This window comes from Coptis chinensis, chromosome 2, assembly GCF_015680905.1.
Source record: "Coptis chinensis isolate HL-2020 chromosome 2, ASM1568090v1, whole genome shotgun sequence".
Classification (NCBI taxonomy): Eukaryota; Viridiplantae; Streptophyta; class Magnoliopsida; order Ranunculales; family Ranunculaceae; genus Coptis; species Coptis chinensis.
Genome location: NC_141457.1, coordinates 41,986,426 through 41,999,449, shown reverse-complemented (window position 1 = coordinate 41,999,449; position 13,024 = coordinate 41,986,426). Strand labels below are relative to the sequence as shown.

General features: G+C 36.5%; 1 protein-coding gene, 1 long non-coding RNA gene and 1 pseudogene across 7 annotated transcripts in view; all 3 read left to right on the top strand.

Moving 5' to 3' along the window:
* The first annotated feature begins 441 nt into the window (after positions 1–441).
* LOC147516095 (kinesin-like protein KIN-10A pseudogene) lies at positions 442–1,658 on the top strand (annotated as a pseudogene).
* A 651-nt stretch (positions 1,659–2,309) lies between these two features.
* On the top strand, positions 2,310–3,176 carry LOC147516094 (uncharacterized). Its single transcript, XR_015213580.1, has 3 exons — positions 2,310–2,389; positions 2,688–2,959; positions 3,048–3,176. It is a non-coding gene; the product is annotated as an uncharacterized LOC147516094 (long non-coding RNA).
* Positions 3,177–7,900: 4,724 nt separating this feature from the next.
* LOC147516092 (uncharacterized) overlaps positions 7,901–13,024 on the top strand; it is a 30,631-nt gene continuing 25,507 nt past the window's right edge. For 2 of the 6 annotated variants that reach the window (XM_086594542.1, XM_086594543.1), the window contains exons 1-4: positions 7,901–8,821; positions 9,296–10,599; positions 11,912–11,986; positions 12,801–12,835. In XM_086594542.1, the coding sequence (XP_086450668.1) occupies positions 10,466–10,599; positions 11,912–11,986; positions 12,801–12,835 (244 nt within the window). In that variant the 5' untranslated portion in view covers positions 7,901–8,821; positions 9,296–10,465. The remainder of the gene's footprint in view (positions 8,822–9,295; positions 10,600–11,911; positions 11,987–12,800; positions 12,836–13,024) is intronic. The other 4 variants (XM_086594548.1, XM_086594546.1, XM_086594545.1 and 1 more) reach the window with 4 other exon arrangements.

Here is a 13,024-nt window from a genome sequence, read left to right as displayed (position 1 = left end):
CACACATTAGTGTCACCTATCCACTCCATTCATTATTCTTGTCCAAACATTCATGAATCAATCCCAAAGCTCACATTGTTTTTGCTGCCCTTATTTTTAGTTGCTAGTTTTGTTGTAGAAGAAAAGGGGAGCTGAAGTAGTGAGTGCAGAGTCCTGTGTCTACTTGGGGCTCTCTCTTTTCTCTATAGGTTGGGTAAATTATCTTATGTTTTTAGTTTAGCATTGTTTTATGAAATGGGTAGCTCCTAATTTATATATTTGGTTAATTTTTGAGCATTTAATTAACATATAGTTGATTTTAGTTAAGTTATTCATAGGTTGCTTTGTACTGAAGTTCATGCATTAGTTTTGTCATTTGATGCTCAGTGATATGAATTATTGATACTGCCCAGTTTATGATTTAAGCCTTATTATCTGCCACTAAGCATCTTGTATAAGTTCATGAAAGTGTCTGCAAAGATCAACCAAGGAAATATAGCGCTGAAGAGAGTGGTTGAGTCCATAGCAAATGGAGATTCTCATGTTCCATTCAGAGATAGCAAATTAACTATGCTGCTACAGGTAACTCCCATTTCTCTCTGCAGTGTAGGTGTTTGGATACCTTCAAGATGCAATTAGGGCTTTCATTTAAGAAATATTCCTCTAATTTCATTTTCCGTCTGTAGGACTCCTTTGAAGACGACAAATCAAAAATATTGATGATATTGTGTTCCAGTCCAGATCCCAAGGAAATGTACAAGACTATTTCCACTCTTGAATATGGGGCAAAAGCGAAGTGCATTGTTCGTGGTGGTCATACACCAAACAAGGATAAAATAGGTTCAGAGGATGGTTCTTCTGTGATTTTGGGTTCAAGGATTGCTGCCATGGACCAATTTATTATAAAGTTACAGATGGAGAATAGACACAGGGAAAAGGAACGTAATGAAGCCCACAAGGAGCTTATGAAGAAAAAGAAGAAGAAGCAAAGCACTAAGGGCTAAGCTTGAGCTGATGGAAAGGAGGAAACCAGTTGAGAGTGAAGAGGAGATCAACCCGAAGGTCAAAGAAAGGGAAAAGATTCTCAAACTTGAATAGAGAAGAAGTTACAAGAGTGTCGAAAATGGCGATGAGTTTGTTGAAATGGGGAAAGGCTTAATGGAGGAGAAGATCTTGCAGCAGCAGAAGGAGCTTGAGTTATTGAGGAGGCGGTTAGAGGAACTGGAAACCGAAGCTACTGCCAAAGTCAAGGGATAAACTGGACATGACAAAGTACGAGAAGTAGAAGGTAGTGGATTTGCAAAAAGATCTTTGGAACTCTATGCAGATGCAGATCAAGGGATGGAAAAGTCAATGGTTTTGGATATGGGGACCAAAGAACCCTTGATCGTTCATGAGGTGAAACAGTGGACAAGGGTGTTTCACAACATAAAACTTATGGCGATCTTGATAGGTCTGTCTCATCATTTGACCGATATGGAAGTTGAAGAAGATGGTGATATGATTGCTCCAAAATTCTGAGAGAAGGTATACTTGAGCACGATATTTGAGGAAGACGAGGAAGGACAAGACAAAGACGATGCGAAGACATAGAAGTGAAGAAAGAAGTAGTGGAAGAATCTTACGTACACTTCAAGAGGAAAATAGCTTATCTTTGGTGCCCATTTGAATATCAATAAAGATTCATTTGTCGGTCCTCCGAATATCTGGATAAGGAAGCCTTTATTGGAAGCATTGAAAGGCCCGACTATTGTAGTGTTGGAAAGTTAGAGCAGAGTGGGGTGGGTCTTGGATTAATGGATAACCTAGAAAGCACAAAAGATCCAAACCTCAAGACGAAAAACAAGAATTCAAAACATTTTCCAACTTTGTGGGGGCCACAGGAGCTTGCTCAACATATCGAGAATCCCTACACCTTGTAAGACAAAAGCTGAATTCATCGATGTTCGATCATCACCCACAACAAGTGCCTAATGAGGAATCGGTTGTAAAAATACTTTCAAGGAAAACTCGCCTCTTCGGACTCTGTGCGAGTTTGGGCATAACTATCGAAGTTTTGTCCGATGTAACGATAAACAACGCCGGGAAACTCAAGCTCGGGAATGGAGCCATTTCGCCACTCAAGTTTTCGAATGAGCGTAACTTAGTAGAATCCCATCTCAAGAAAGGTCGGATCTCCTTTGAAATAGTAGAAGACATGAAAGGAAATAGTATGCCGGAGGAGGAAATGATTACTTGCCTCGGTTCAAGTTTTTGTGAAATGGGAGCCCTCGAAAAGAATGCCCCCGGGAATTCATCACAAAGTTGAAGGTGGTAAAGGATTGCACGCTTTGGCGATCTGCGGAAACTTATAGAGATTAACCTTGACGAGGATACTATCAAGCAAGGATTCAGCTTTCTCATGCTCGGAGTAAGTACTTCTGAACAATAATCACTTTTATTTTCTTTATTTATTTATTTCTAGTTGTCAATTTCTAGTATCTACTTATCCTCATCATACTGGTGGACACTCGGTTTTTTAAATTACAAAGAAATTTTCTTCAGTTTAGTTTTTATGAACTGGAAAGATAAGATTGTTTAAACATTATTCTTACGACTTAAACAGAATTTGGGTACTCTTGCAGTTCTAGTTTCTAAGTTTGTTTACCGACGTTCACATGCTGAGTTCCTTTTTCTAAAACAATGTACATTTTTTGTTTTGACTACAGGATCCCCCTGGTGCTCCAGTTATAAAGGAGAAAGAAGAAACAGTTCAAGCAAGCAAACTCCCCATTTGCAACAATCAAATGAATTATCACTTGGCTTGTTTGCGTCCACTTAAGATCATCCAACGGCCTAATAATCTCCCATTTAGCTCACTGGAGAATAAACTTCAAGTTTCTTCTAAATTACCATCAGCTTTCAAGCAACACGTTGATAGCTTCTCACCTAAACTAGGGCAATGTTTAAGCCCGTCACATTGTATTAGTACTGTGCTGAGGTAGATCATTAAAATTCCCATGACTTGTGAAACATTGGTTTTGTATACCCAGAGTGCATTTGAGAAATTGCCCCTTTTGTTGCTGCAGGCAATGCGGTCTCCTAATCCCTTGGGGATTATGATTGCCAGAGGTGATCTTGCTGTAGAATGTGGATGGGTAAGGCTAGAAGACATTCAAGAAGAAATTATATCTATATGTGGAGCTGCTCACATTCCAAATCATCGGGCAACACAGGTTTTGGAGTCACTTGTCAAGTCAGTGCGCCTACTAGAGCTGAAATTACGGATGTGGCCAATGGAAGGAGGTAATTGGTGCTTTTCCTTGCATTCTTTTAAGTTATTAACACTCCATTATCGTGATATTTAAATCATCTTGTGCGTAAAATTTGGAAATTGCGGTGACATTTAAAACATAAGTTACAAACCTAAATCCTTGATTGCCAACTAGTATATGAACCGATTGGTTGAAATTCGGTTTCCTTAAGTGTGAGTCGATCGAGATCTTATTCTGGTTAGGTGTATGGAATGGTATTAGAATGATCTCTTTGCTGAAACAACATATTCTAGACTAGTAAATAGTAATGACGTCCATTATTACTGAACTGAATTCCTTTTGGCTTCTGCCATGAGGCATGCTTGTTTGCTTACTAAATCCACTGGAAATGTGCTTTTTAAAGACCATTTTGATATGCTTAGTAGCTTAAACATACAAATGAGATTTTGTTCTGCTCTTTCGATTATTGTGTTTGGTGCAAGTTTAGTCGATATAGCTGGAAAACGATCCGTTCTTGTGGTACGTGGTAGTAATAGCCTCTAGCTCATAACAGTTGCGGAAAAGTTGAATATGACTTATGACGAGGCTGAAAGATGGATAGTGAATCTTGTGCGAAATTCAAAGCTTGACGCAAAGATTGATTCCAAGTCGGGAACTGTTGTCATGGAACCCAATCATGTGAATGTGTAAGTGTTCAACTGGTGTTCCTCCTGCTAAGCATTCATTTGCGTCTTTGTCGGCTAGCCCTTTCCAACTCACTCCCTTTCTTCTCTGATCTGACTTGCAAGTACGAACAGATTATTGAAAACACCAAGGCACTCTCTTTGCGTACTTACAAATACGCTAATCTTGTTCTAGAATCTGCTCAAGTACAAACTGCTGTATAAGGTGTCGTGTTTGCGAAAATTTCTTGAAAGCTCCAAAGAATTGTTGTGAATGATTTTGTTTGTTTTTGTTTACTTTGTTTAGCTATTTAACCTTAAAGAATTGTTGGAAATAGTATGATCATACTCGTAGATACACACTAGTAGTGGTCAGTAATCTTCAGCATATAGCTTTTTTTGGACTCCATGAGCTTCTTTAGCAATAATCAATAGAACTGTTCTCTTACTCTTCCCATGGATTTAATAGAGTCTGTGGGGTTGTATATGAGACGAGAGAACACCTCCTTGCGTCAAATATTTTTCTGGAAGGCACAAAACAGTGTCAAAAGTAGGATCTTTGAAGACTGCTCAAGTGGAACAGTTTATTGGAGTTTGAATTGCTCATATTGTTAGGAGTATGAGACCCTGTTGCCACATTTTTTGTGAGTTTGGTTGTTGGACCAGTGAAAATAAATACTGAACTTTCCGATCTCTTGGAAGGGACAAAACATACTGCTACTTAAGAATTATGCTACCATACTCTGTTTTCTGAATTCTGTAGTTTGAGTATAAGGAGCTACTACTTAAGAATAGGATATAAGTATATATCTATATATACATATTTGTTTTCTACTGCTCAACTCTTTTTATTTATTTCTATTGGTGTATAGGATGAAAGGGACTTTTCTGATGATACCATCCCAAAGTCATCCCCTGATGCTTACAACTACTGAAGGTGCTAGTTTTGTACAAATGATATGAGAGCTTGAGTTTAAGGACAAGTCCCATTGATTTGGAAAATAGTGTGTATTTCATTCGTGGCAAGTCCTATTTATGAAAGACGTTTTGGTGATGTTATTTTAATAAAAGATTATGTGATTGGATGTACTTGTAAGATTTCTTGTTTATATTATGGACGATTGTAAAATACCCAATAAGTGGGGGCATCTTTATGTAGGTTAAGTAGTCTCCCAAAAAAGGGGGGAGGGGGTTTTGGGGGATTTTTTTTTTTACATATGAAATAGTTTTGTAACGATTCTTCACCGTTACTAAGCTTTGCAATAAGTAACACAACAAAGTGTTAAAATTTTTATAAAAACGTTACTAATGTTAGAAAAGAGTAACATAAAAAAGTGTTACTAATTTTATAAAAGCGTTACTAATGTTAGAAAAGAGTAACATAAAAAAGCGTTACTAACTTTATAAAACCATTACTAATGTTAGAAAAGAGTAACACAAAAAAGCGTTACTATTTTTATAAAACCGTTATTGATGTTAAAAAAGAGTAATACAAAAAAGCGTTACTAATGTTATAAAACCGTTACTGATGTTAAAAAAGAGTAACACCAAAAAGCATTACTAATTTTATAAAACCGTTGCTAAAGAGTAATACAATTAAGCAAAGAAAACCGTTAGTAAATATTTTAGTAACGGTTAGAAACCGTTACAATAAATAATTATGTAACGGTTATAAACCGTTACGAATATTAATAACGAATTAGCAACGCCCAAACTGTGACGCATAAAAACCATTACAAATATTTTTAGTAACGGTTTCTGACTGTTAGGGATGTCCTGTTTTGGTATAGTGATATTAGCAGACATTATGACCAAAGGTATTTCAAGGCACAGACACACCTACCTCCAGAGCAAGCTTTCAATTGTTCCTACAGAAACTTCATCTTGAGGGGGGATATTAGACAGATAAAGCATAAGAAGATTATGAAGAAGCTTCTAGAATAACAAAGTCAAGTCAAAGCAGTTAGAGTTGTGATAGACAGCTGTAATTCAGTTAGTCTGTCTCAAAGTTAGTTATGGTGAGTAAGCTTGTATATAAATAGAGATGTAATCATTCATCAAAACTTAATAAAGAAGATTCAATTGTTTCTCACTAGTGGCATCACTAGGTTGTCTCCTTTCTGGGTTTGGAGGTGTTGACCTTCCACTGCAGCAACTTGGTATTCCATCGAAGTGCAACAGAAGCATTTTTCGTAGTTGGTGGGAACAAACGAACTAGTTGAGTGACATTGTTGAACATGATGTGCAACAGCTGAGTGTAGATAAGCTGGAGAACTATGTCCCTTGGTGTATTTGATTTAGTTGTTAGGGGTAGCACATCTACACATGAAACAATCTAATAGGAAGCAACCTCAGAAGTAGAGATGGCCTTGAAGGGAGCCTCAGCTCTATTCTGTTATACAACTTTTGTAGAATTCTAAACGTTTCAAGTGCATAATGGGGAACAACGACTAACTAGAAGATAGACAATTACTTTTTCGGAAATTATATACATATGATGCAGTATTATAGGCTCTACTTTTGTAACAGTTGATTTTGGATTTTATATTTATTAATTGTCTGTTCATAAGATCTAACAATTTGTTCTGATGTTGATCTAGTATTTGGCTTGCCTGTAAAATACTGTCTGGCTCTAATATTTGGTATGAGGTATTATTGAATGCATGTTGTTTTTTATATCAATCATATGCCCATCCTTGCAATGCATGAGAGAATGGTTACGAAGCGCGTTGGCATTTTCATAAGACAATATACAGGCAGTGGCAAAGTAACAACAACCCATTCCTCAACATCGTTCCATCTGTAACTAAAAAATCTCTACGATTGTTAGAAGCTTACTACAGACAACTACAGTGTACAAATTTATCGTCTGAAAGTCTAATCAGTGTGATGCATCGTAATAATCCAAAAAGTTACATTCGTTGATAAATCCATATCAGTGTAAGACTCTTAAGTATAAGTGTAATGTTATTGGTTACAAAGCATCGCCTCTGGCCGCAATTATAGACTAGAACCTATTCGCACTACATATCTCGATAAAATAATAAAATACATTTGGTGTTTTTGTAATCTATCTATCTATATATAAAAAAACTCGGGCATATTCTTTCTCCTCACCATATGCTTTATTTTCCAACTCAAGCAATATTAGTGGTTCCTAAAAAAGAAGAGGTGCTAAAAATTAGAAACATCTCCCCAGATTTGTTTAAATCTCCCTCATTTATTCTTAATTTTCTATGACCTCCTCAAAGTTAAAAAAAAAAAATTAAATAAACCTTATACACATTCTACCGAAAATCTATTACCGTCTGTTTTCTTTCTCTCCTGTTTAAAAAAGGTATTTGTTACTGCCGGACCCCAATTTGTGTTGGGCGGACTCCAAAAAAAAAGACGATTATTACAAGTGTGCCATTGGTTTCAAAAAATCCAAAAAAAAAACAATTATTATAAGTATGCCATTGATTCCCAAAAAAATGAATTCGAAACCACAAACTTAAACGACTCTGCTAGGTCGTTTGGACTAAGTCCCAACGATTTGATTTACCGATTTGGGACTTAGTCCAAACGACTTCGCCACACCGGTTAAGAGCCCAAAAACGCAAATTTTGAATTTTTTCAAAGTTCAAATCCCAAACGACATGGCCACACCGTTCGGATCGAGTCCAAAAACGATGTGGCCATGTCGTTGGGATTTGACTTAGAAAAAATCCCCAACGATATGGCCACACCGTTTGGACTAAGTCTCCAACGATATGGTCACACCGTTTTGACTTAGTTCAAAACGATATGGCCGTATGTCGTTTGGGATTTGAACTTTGAAAAAAAATTCAAAGTTCTATTTTTGGGCTCTCTTGACCGGTGTGGTCGGGTCGTTTGGGACTAAGTCCCAACGCGGTGTGGCCAAGTCGTTTGGAACTTAGTCCAAACGACTCCAGCGGGTCGTTTAAGTTTGGGGTTTCAATTCAATTTTTTTAATCAATAAAGATACTTTAATAATTGTTTTTTTTTTTTTGAATTTTTTGAAACCAATAACATATAATAATTTTTTTTTGTGGGAATCCGCGCAACACAAATTGGGTCCGGCAGTAATAGGACCCTTAAAAAACCCTCAAATCTAACCTCAAATCTAAAACCGGGCAATATCTCTTTGGTACCCAAAAATAAACGAAACCCCTACGTTTGCCACATTTACTTTCCATTAAGAAGAAAATATTCGGCCAAACTAAATTAACAGAGCTAATCCATATTGGCTTCCCCATCCAAAATCCGCTTCATAGAAAGAGAACCCGCACCAACTTGAAATTGTATAAAGTTCCAGTTCACCTTTGATATATCGTTCGTTTAGACCCCTGACAGAATTCCATGACACCGAAAGTCCATCATCAACTTGAAGTTTTCTCACATAATCAACGTCAACTTTCAATTTCGCTTCTCGCAACTCGCCCACCAAACAGTGCAACTCTGGGGTGCTTTCTGTAGTTGACGACAATTTCACTGTACTAACAGTAATGAGATTTCCGGAAGAAAGATTAGACAACGCTGGAACCATTTTCCCACGCAGATTCATTGCAAGAGTCGTGACAGATGCTGACTTTACAGACCCAGGTCCCGTTCTTAAGGCTTTGAAGCTTCAAGCTTTCCTCGACATGGCTTCCGAAAAAGGTAAGACAAAAGAGCTGAATCTGTAGCATATACTAAATTCATTGGATTTATGTAGAACTTTCTAATGAATCATATCGTATGTGTCATAGAAATTTAAAAAGGCTACAAGGTAGTTACGACTCCAACAGAGGAAGAGCGGAGAAGCCATATATCTCTTTCTGAGCAATTAGAGGCTCTAGCTGACATGAAATTCTCATATGTTGCTACCTGTCAAAACTATGGAAACCAAAAGCAATGTGGAGAGAAGGTGTGTTTCAAGAAAAGGTGACATAGAAACTAATTCATTGACATTTTCTCTTATATAGTTAGATTTGGTCGGCTTGGTGTAATCACTGTCGATATAGGAGTTTTGCAATGCTAGAACTTTAAGGTCCACGTCTTAGTGCCACACATGATAGAAAATATACGCTTAGTAGCTGTCTTAGCTCCACACATCTTTAATCTATACTTTACCTCATCTATAATGCGGTTCGCTAAGTGTTTTGAAGGTGGCAACAATGATGTATCTATTTGTCTCTAGAGAGTTACCACTTGAAAAATTCCCAATGTCAGTCGCATTTGTGGCAAGCAAACTAACTAAGCATGGAATCACTAAGTTCACAAAATCGAGGGTCACAATTCAGAAAAGCTAATTAAGTTTTAATTATTGACTTACTGAATATTCATCAGATAATCATTGATTATTCATACGAAAATATCTGTAGTTCCTCACTGATATTTGCTTTTTGTTGTTTCCAGTGAATTAAGTTCAAAAGCACGTTACAGATCTTCCCCAAATTTTTTGCATCTCTTGAAGGAGAAATTTATCTTCTTCCAGTTTGGAATTGTCGGTGATTCAGCGTCGCTTATGCACTTGCTATTACCTGGCTTGAATTTTATATTATACGGATGAATTTGGTCGATTAGCATGATTCAAATATGACCTGTTCAAATGAACTACAAGTATCTATTTAACAGCATTTCCGTGCATCAATTTTTATTTTAAAAAAGAATTAAAACTATATGAGAGAGTGCATGCGTTTGCTTAATAATCTTTAGAATGCACTGACTTTGTAAGTGCCCAAACACAGAGGGGAGAAAAGGGTCTGGCCTCTATGGGGATTATTATTTTAGGATACCGTACCACACCATGACAAAGCCAACTATAGCCTGCTTTAACTGGGGCAACTACAAGAGTTACAATAAAGAAAGATCATTTGTATGAGTTGTGTTCGGAAGCAATGTTGTTACTCCATTGCAACTATACATCACAGATTGGCATGCCAAACAGGCATTGATTGCTTCCACTAGCTTACTAATACTAAGTCCGCAACCTCCTCCAATTATAATCAAATGCAATTCTCAACAGACTTTGAGAAGGCTCTTCATGTGGCCACTTCAGAAGTTGTACAACTATTGAGAATCCAGCATCGTGTTAAAAAAAAAATCAAATAAAGTTCCTTTGAGTCTAAGCTCATCTCCTCTTTGAAAAGCTTTGGTGGCGACAGGGCCCCCTGCATTGCAAGTTTAGACAAAGGGCCTGTGTAACAGATGGATCGATACTACTCATTAGTCTTCTAACCTTTCAGACGTCAGGCAAATTAGACCTACACAAAACCGCCCTTAGAGCGTCCGTCTTATAATTTATAATGTCAGTATTGGAAAAAAGGAATGTACCCTAATCCTACGATGGATAAATCGAGGGTCACAATGGGCTGATTTGGAATTAATTAGGAGTGTTAATTGTCTTAAATCTTTCGAGGGTTGTAAAAACCTTTCGTTATCACCGCCAGTTTAGAAACTCTCCATTTCGTGAAACCCTTTCGTTCGCTCTCCCCACCTATTAGTTTTCAACAAAACCTTATTTTGCATCCCACTTCTTCGATCTTCTTCCTCGATTTCAAGGGTTCTTCTCATCCTCCCTCATTTATGTACTTCTTACCTCTCTCGATTCATATTGCATGCTTTCTCCTCTTCCTCTTTTATTTACTGTATTCTTATTTTTCTTTGCATTGTGCAGGAACACTTATCATTATGCAGGAACACTTATCAATCAACTTCATGTACTGGCTGGTCTTGATTTTGCTTTTCCACTATTACTGTCTATTGTACTTCCTTAAGCATATTTGTTTCCGTTCTACTTTGTTGTTTCTGGATTGAACATGTGATAGTAATAAAATTGCGTCGAATGTTTGTCAAAAAGCCTTTTAGAATGTTATCTCTGACCATCATTCTTACAACTATATACGAGTTCTGAGAGCAGCAAACATGATTCAATGAGTCATAATTCCAGTTCACTCTTAGTTTCTATTGTTGTACGTAATTGAGTCAAACGGAAAATTAGCCTAGTAAAAACATCAACTTTCAACGGTTTTTACAGGTAATTTTGGTACAGTGATTCCATATTGAGAGCATCGATATACTTAAATAGTGTTTATTAATTAGATTGAAATTTACTGTGAGAGAAATGGCTATGGGGGTCTTTATTGTTGAGGTTGTTGTTTCTTATTTTCTCAAGTGATGCGTTAGTTTGTATAGAATATGCTATTAGTATCTTTGTCAATTTTTGTTTAATTTTATGTCAAAATATTGTCTTGCCAACTATTTGTCAGGACGAACGAGTGTTGTTATTAGTTTACCCATTAGTTTACAAAAAAGTTTACAGTACTAAACTTGATGGCACGTTGTCGTGGTTTTAACTTACCAGTTCTAAAGTTCTCATTGTGCTTGAAAATTTATTGTAGCAAGCCATTTTGTAACTGTTACATGGGTTGATAGTTGCAACAATAGTTTATAGTAATGTGTTGGTTTTGCCGTATTGGAGTGGTTTTGAGTTTTCCCTTACGAGGTTTATATAATTGGAGTGTTTTTATTTCCTGAACTTGGTGCTAGATAAGTTTTGATGATTTTGCAAAAAACATGGAAATTCTTGGTTATTGTTTTCTATTTGGTTCACTGCATTTTGAGATATTGAGATATGGTAGAGTAGGAATGCCAACCTTTACTTAAAAAATGCACTTTTTCCAGCATGGTATGTGGTTTCACAAACAAACGTATGAATCAAGAATATGGCTAGCAGACACACACTATTTTATAGGTTTAGATTGAAAGAGCTCATGTTTTGGTCTATACATGTTGTGTTATGGCTGGGCATTAATGTCATTTCATTTTGCGCACTGATGATAGGTTGGCTAATTCCATATATGAACCTTCATTCTTTTGTTATGCCAAAAAATACTTGAGAATATCCACTTTGATTTATATTTGATTTCCCTTTACTTTGCAGCGACTATATATAGGTTTTAATGTTTGAAACAAAGCTGAGAATATGGAGAGATCGAGTTGGAATTTATTTGCTTATGAATTTTATGACAGATTCTACAAAGTCAAAAATCATATAGGAATATTCTTGACCAAACAGCAAGTTCTAGAGCAATGTCTTTTGGGTAGGTGAGTCGTCCTACTAAACTTTTCCTTTGTTCTTCTACATGTTGTGTGGTAGACTATGTGGCTCATTTGTTCTAGGACTTTTCGTAGTACAATATTTTTGTCGTCATCACTTGAGTTCTAGGGAATTTGTTAGTACCATGAGCACTTCTTTTGGTGTGAACAATTTGGTATCGGTTTTAGAATAATTTGGGTTTCAATTTGAATACATGAGCAGATACTTTTTTGGCAAGATCGCCATATGCTCGATGAAGATGGACATTGAATTTGAACTAATAGTTCCCATAGGCACCACGAATGGTCAATTGATTGAATTGAGTTGTGTGATATGTTTTGTTGCCAATATAACTTTTGATTTAGCATTTTTACTATTATCTATTTTTTCTTTTGTTCTTCTGTTCTTCCTTCTGATTTATTTTTTACTGAGGTTATTGATTGTTAGTTAATGGTTGTATTCAAAACATTTAAATGCTGAAAAATGCAGCCTCACTAAAAGCTCAGAAGTTTAGTACATCTTGAGATAGTTTGCATAGTGGAGAAGTTTGATCACTCAACCATTTAAGAACAATTTGTGCTTCTTATGTGCTTGACATCCAAAAGTTGTAAGCCTTGCTTAGGAGTGGGAGTGTTGGACTTTTAGGAACTCACTCTTCTCTTCGGTTTGGCATTGTAGATTGCATTGGCGAAGAAATCCCTCAAAATATATAAGCTGCCTCTTCAATAGATTTTGGCTCAAGAACAGTTTGTGCTTATTCATCGGTCTACATTTTGTTATTTTAAATCTCACTTTTGTTTTTTCCCCTTCTTCTGTTAATAGGTATGTTCATGACATCGAGGCCACGAGTTTCCATGGTACAATGATGTTTTGTTCTCTTTATAGAGTTATGGAATGGAATGAAAAATAGAAGATTTAAGAGTCCAATCTTAACTTGGAAAATTATACTCTGCAATACCATGAATGAGGTGAAGACTTACATCTAAACACCTTTAAAGAGGTGTACCCGAGTTGACCAACGTAGCTTGAGCCGCTAACACATAGAT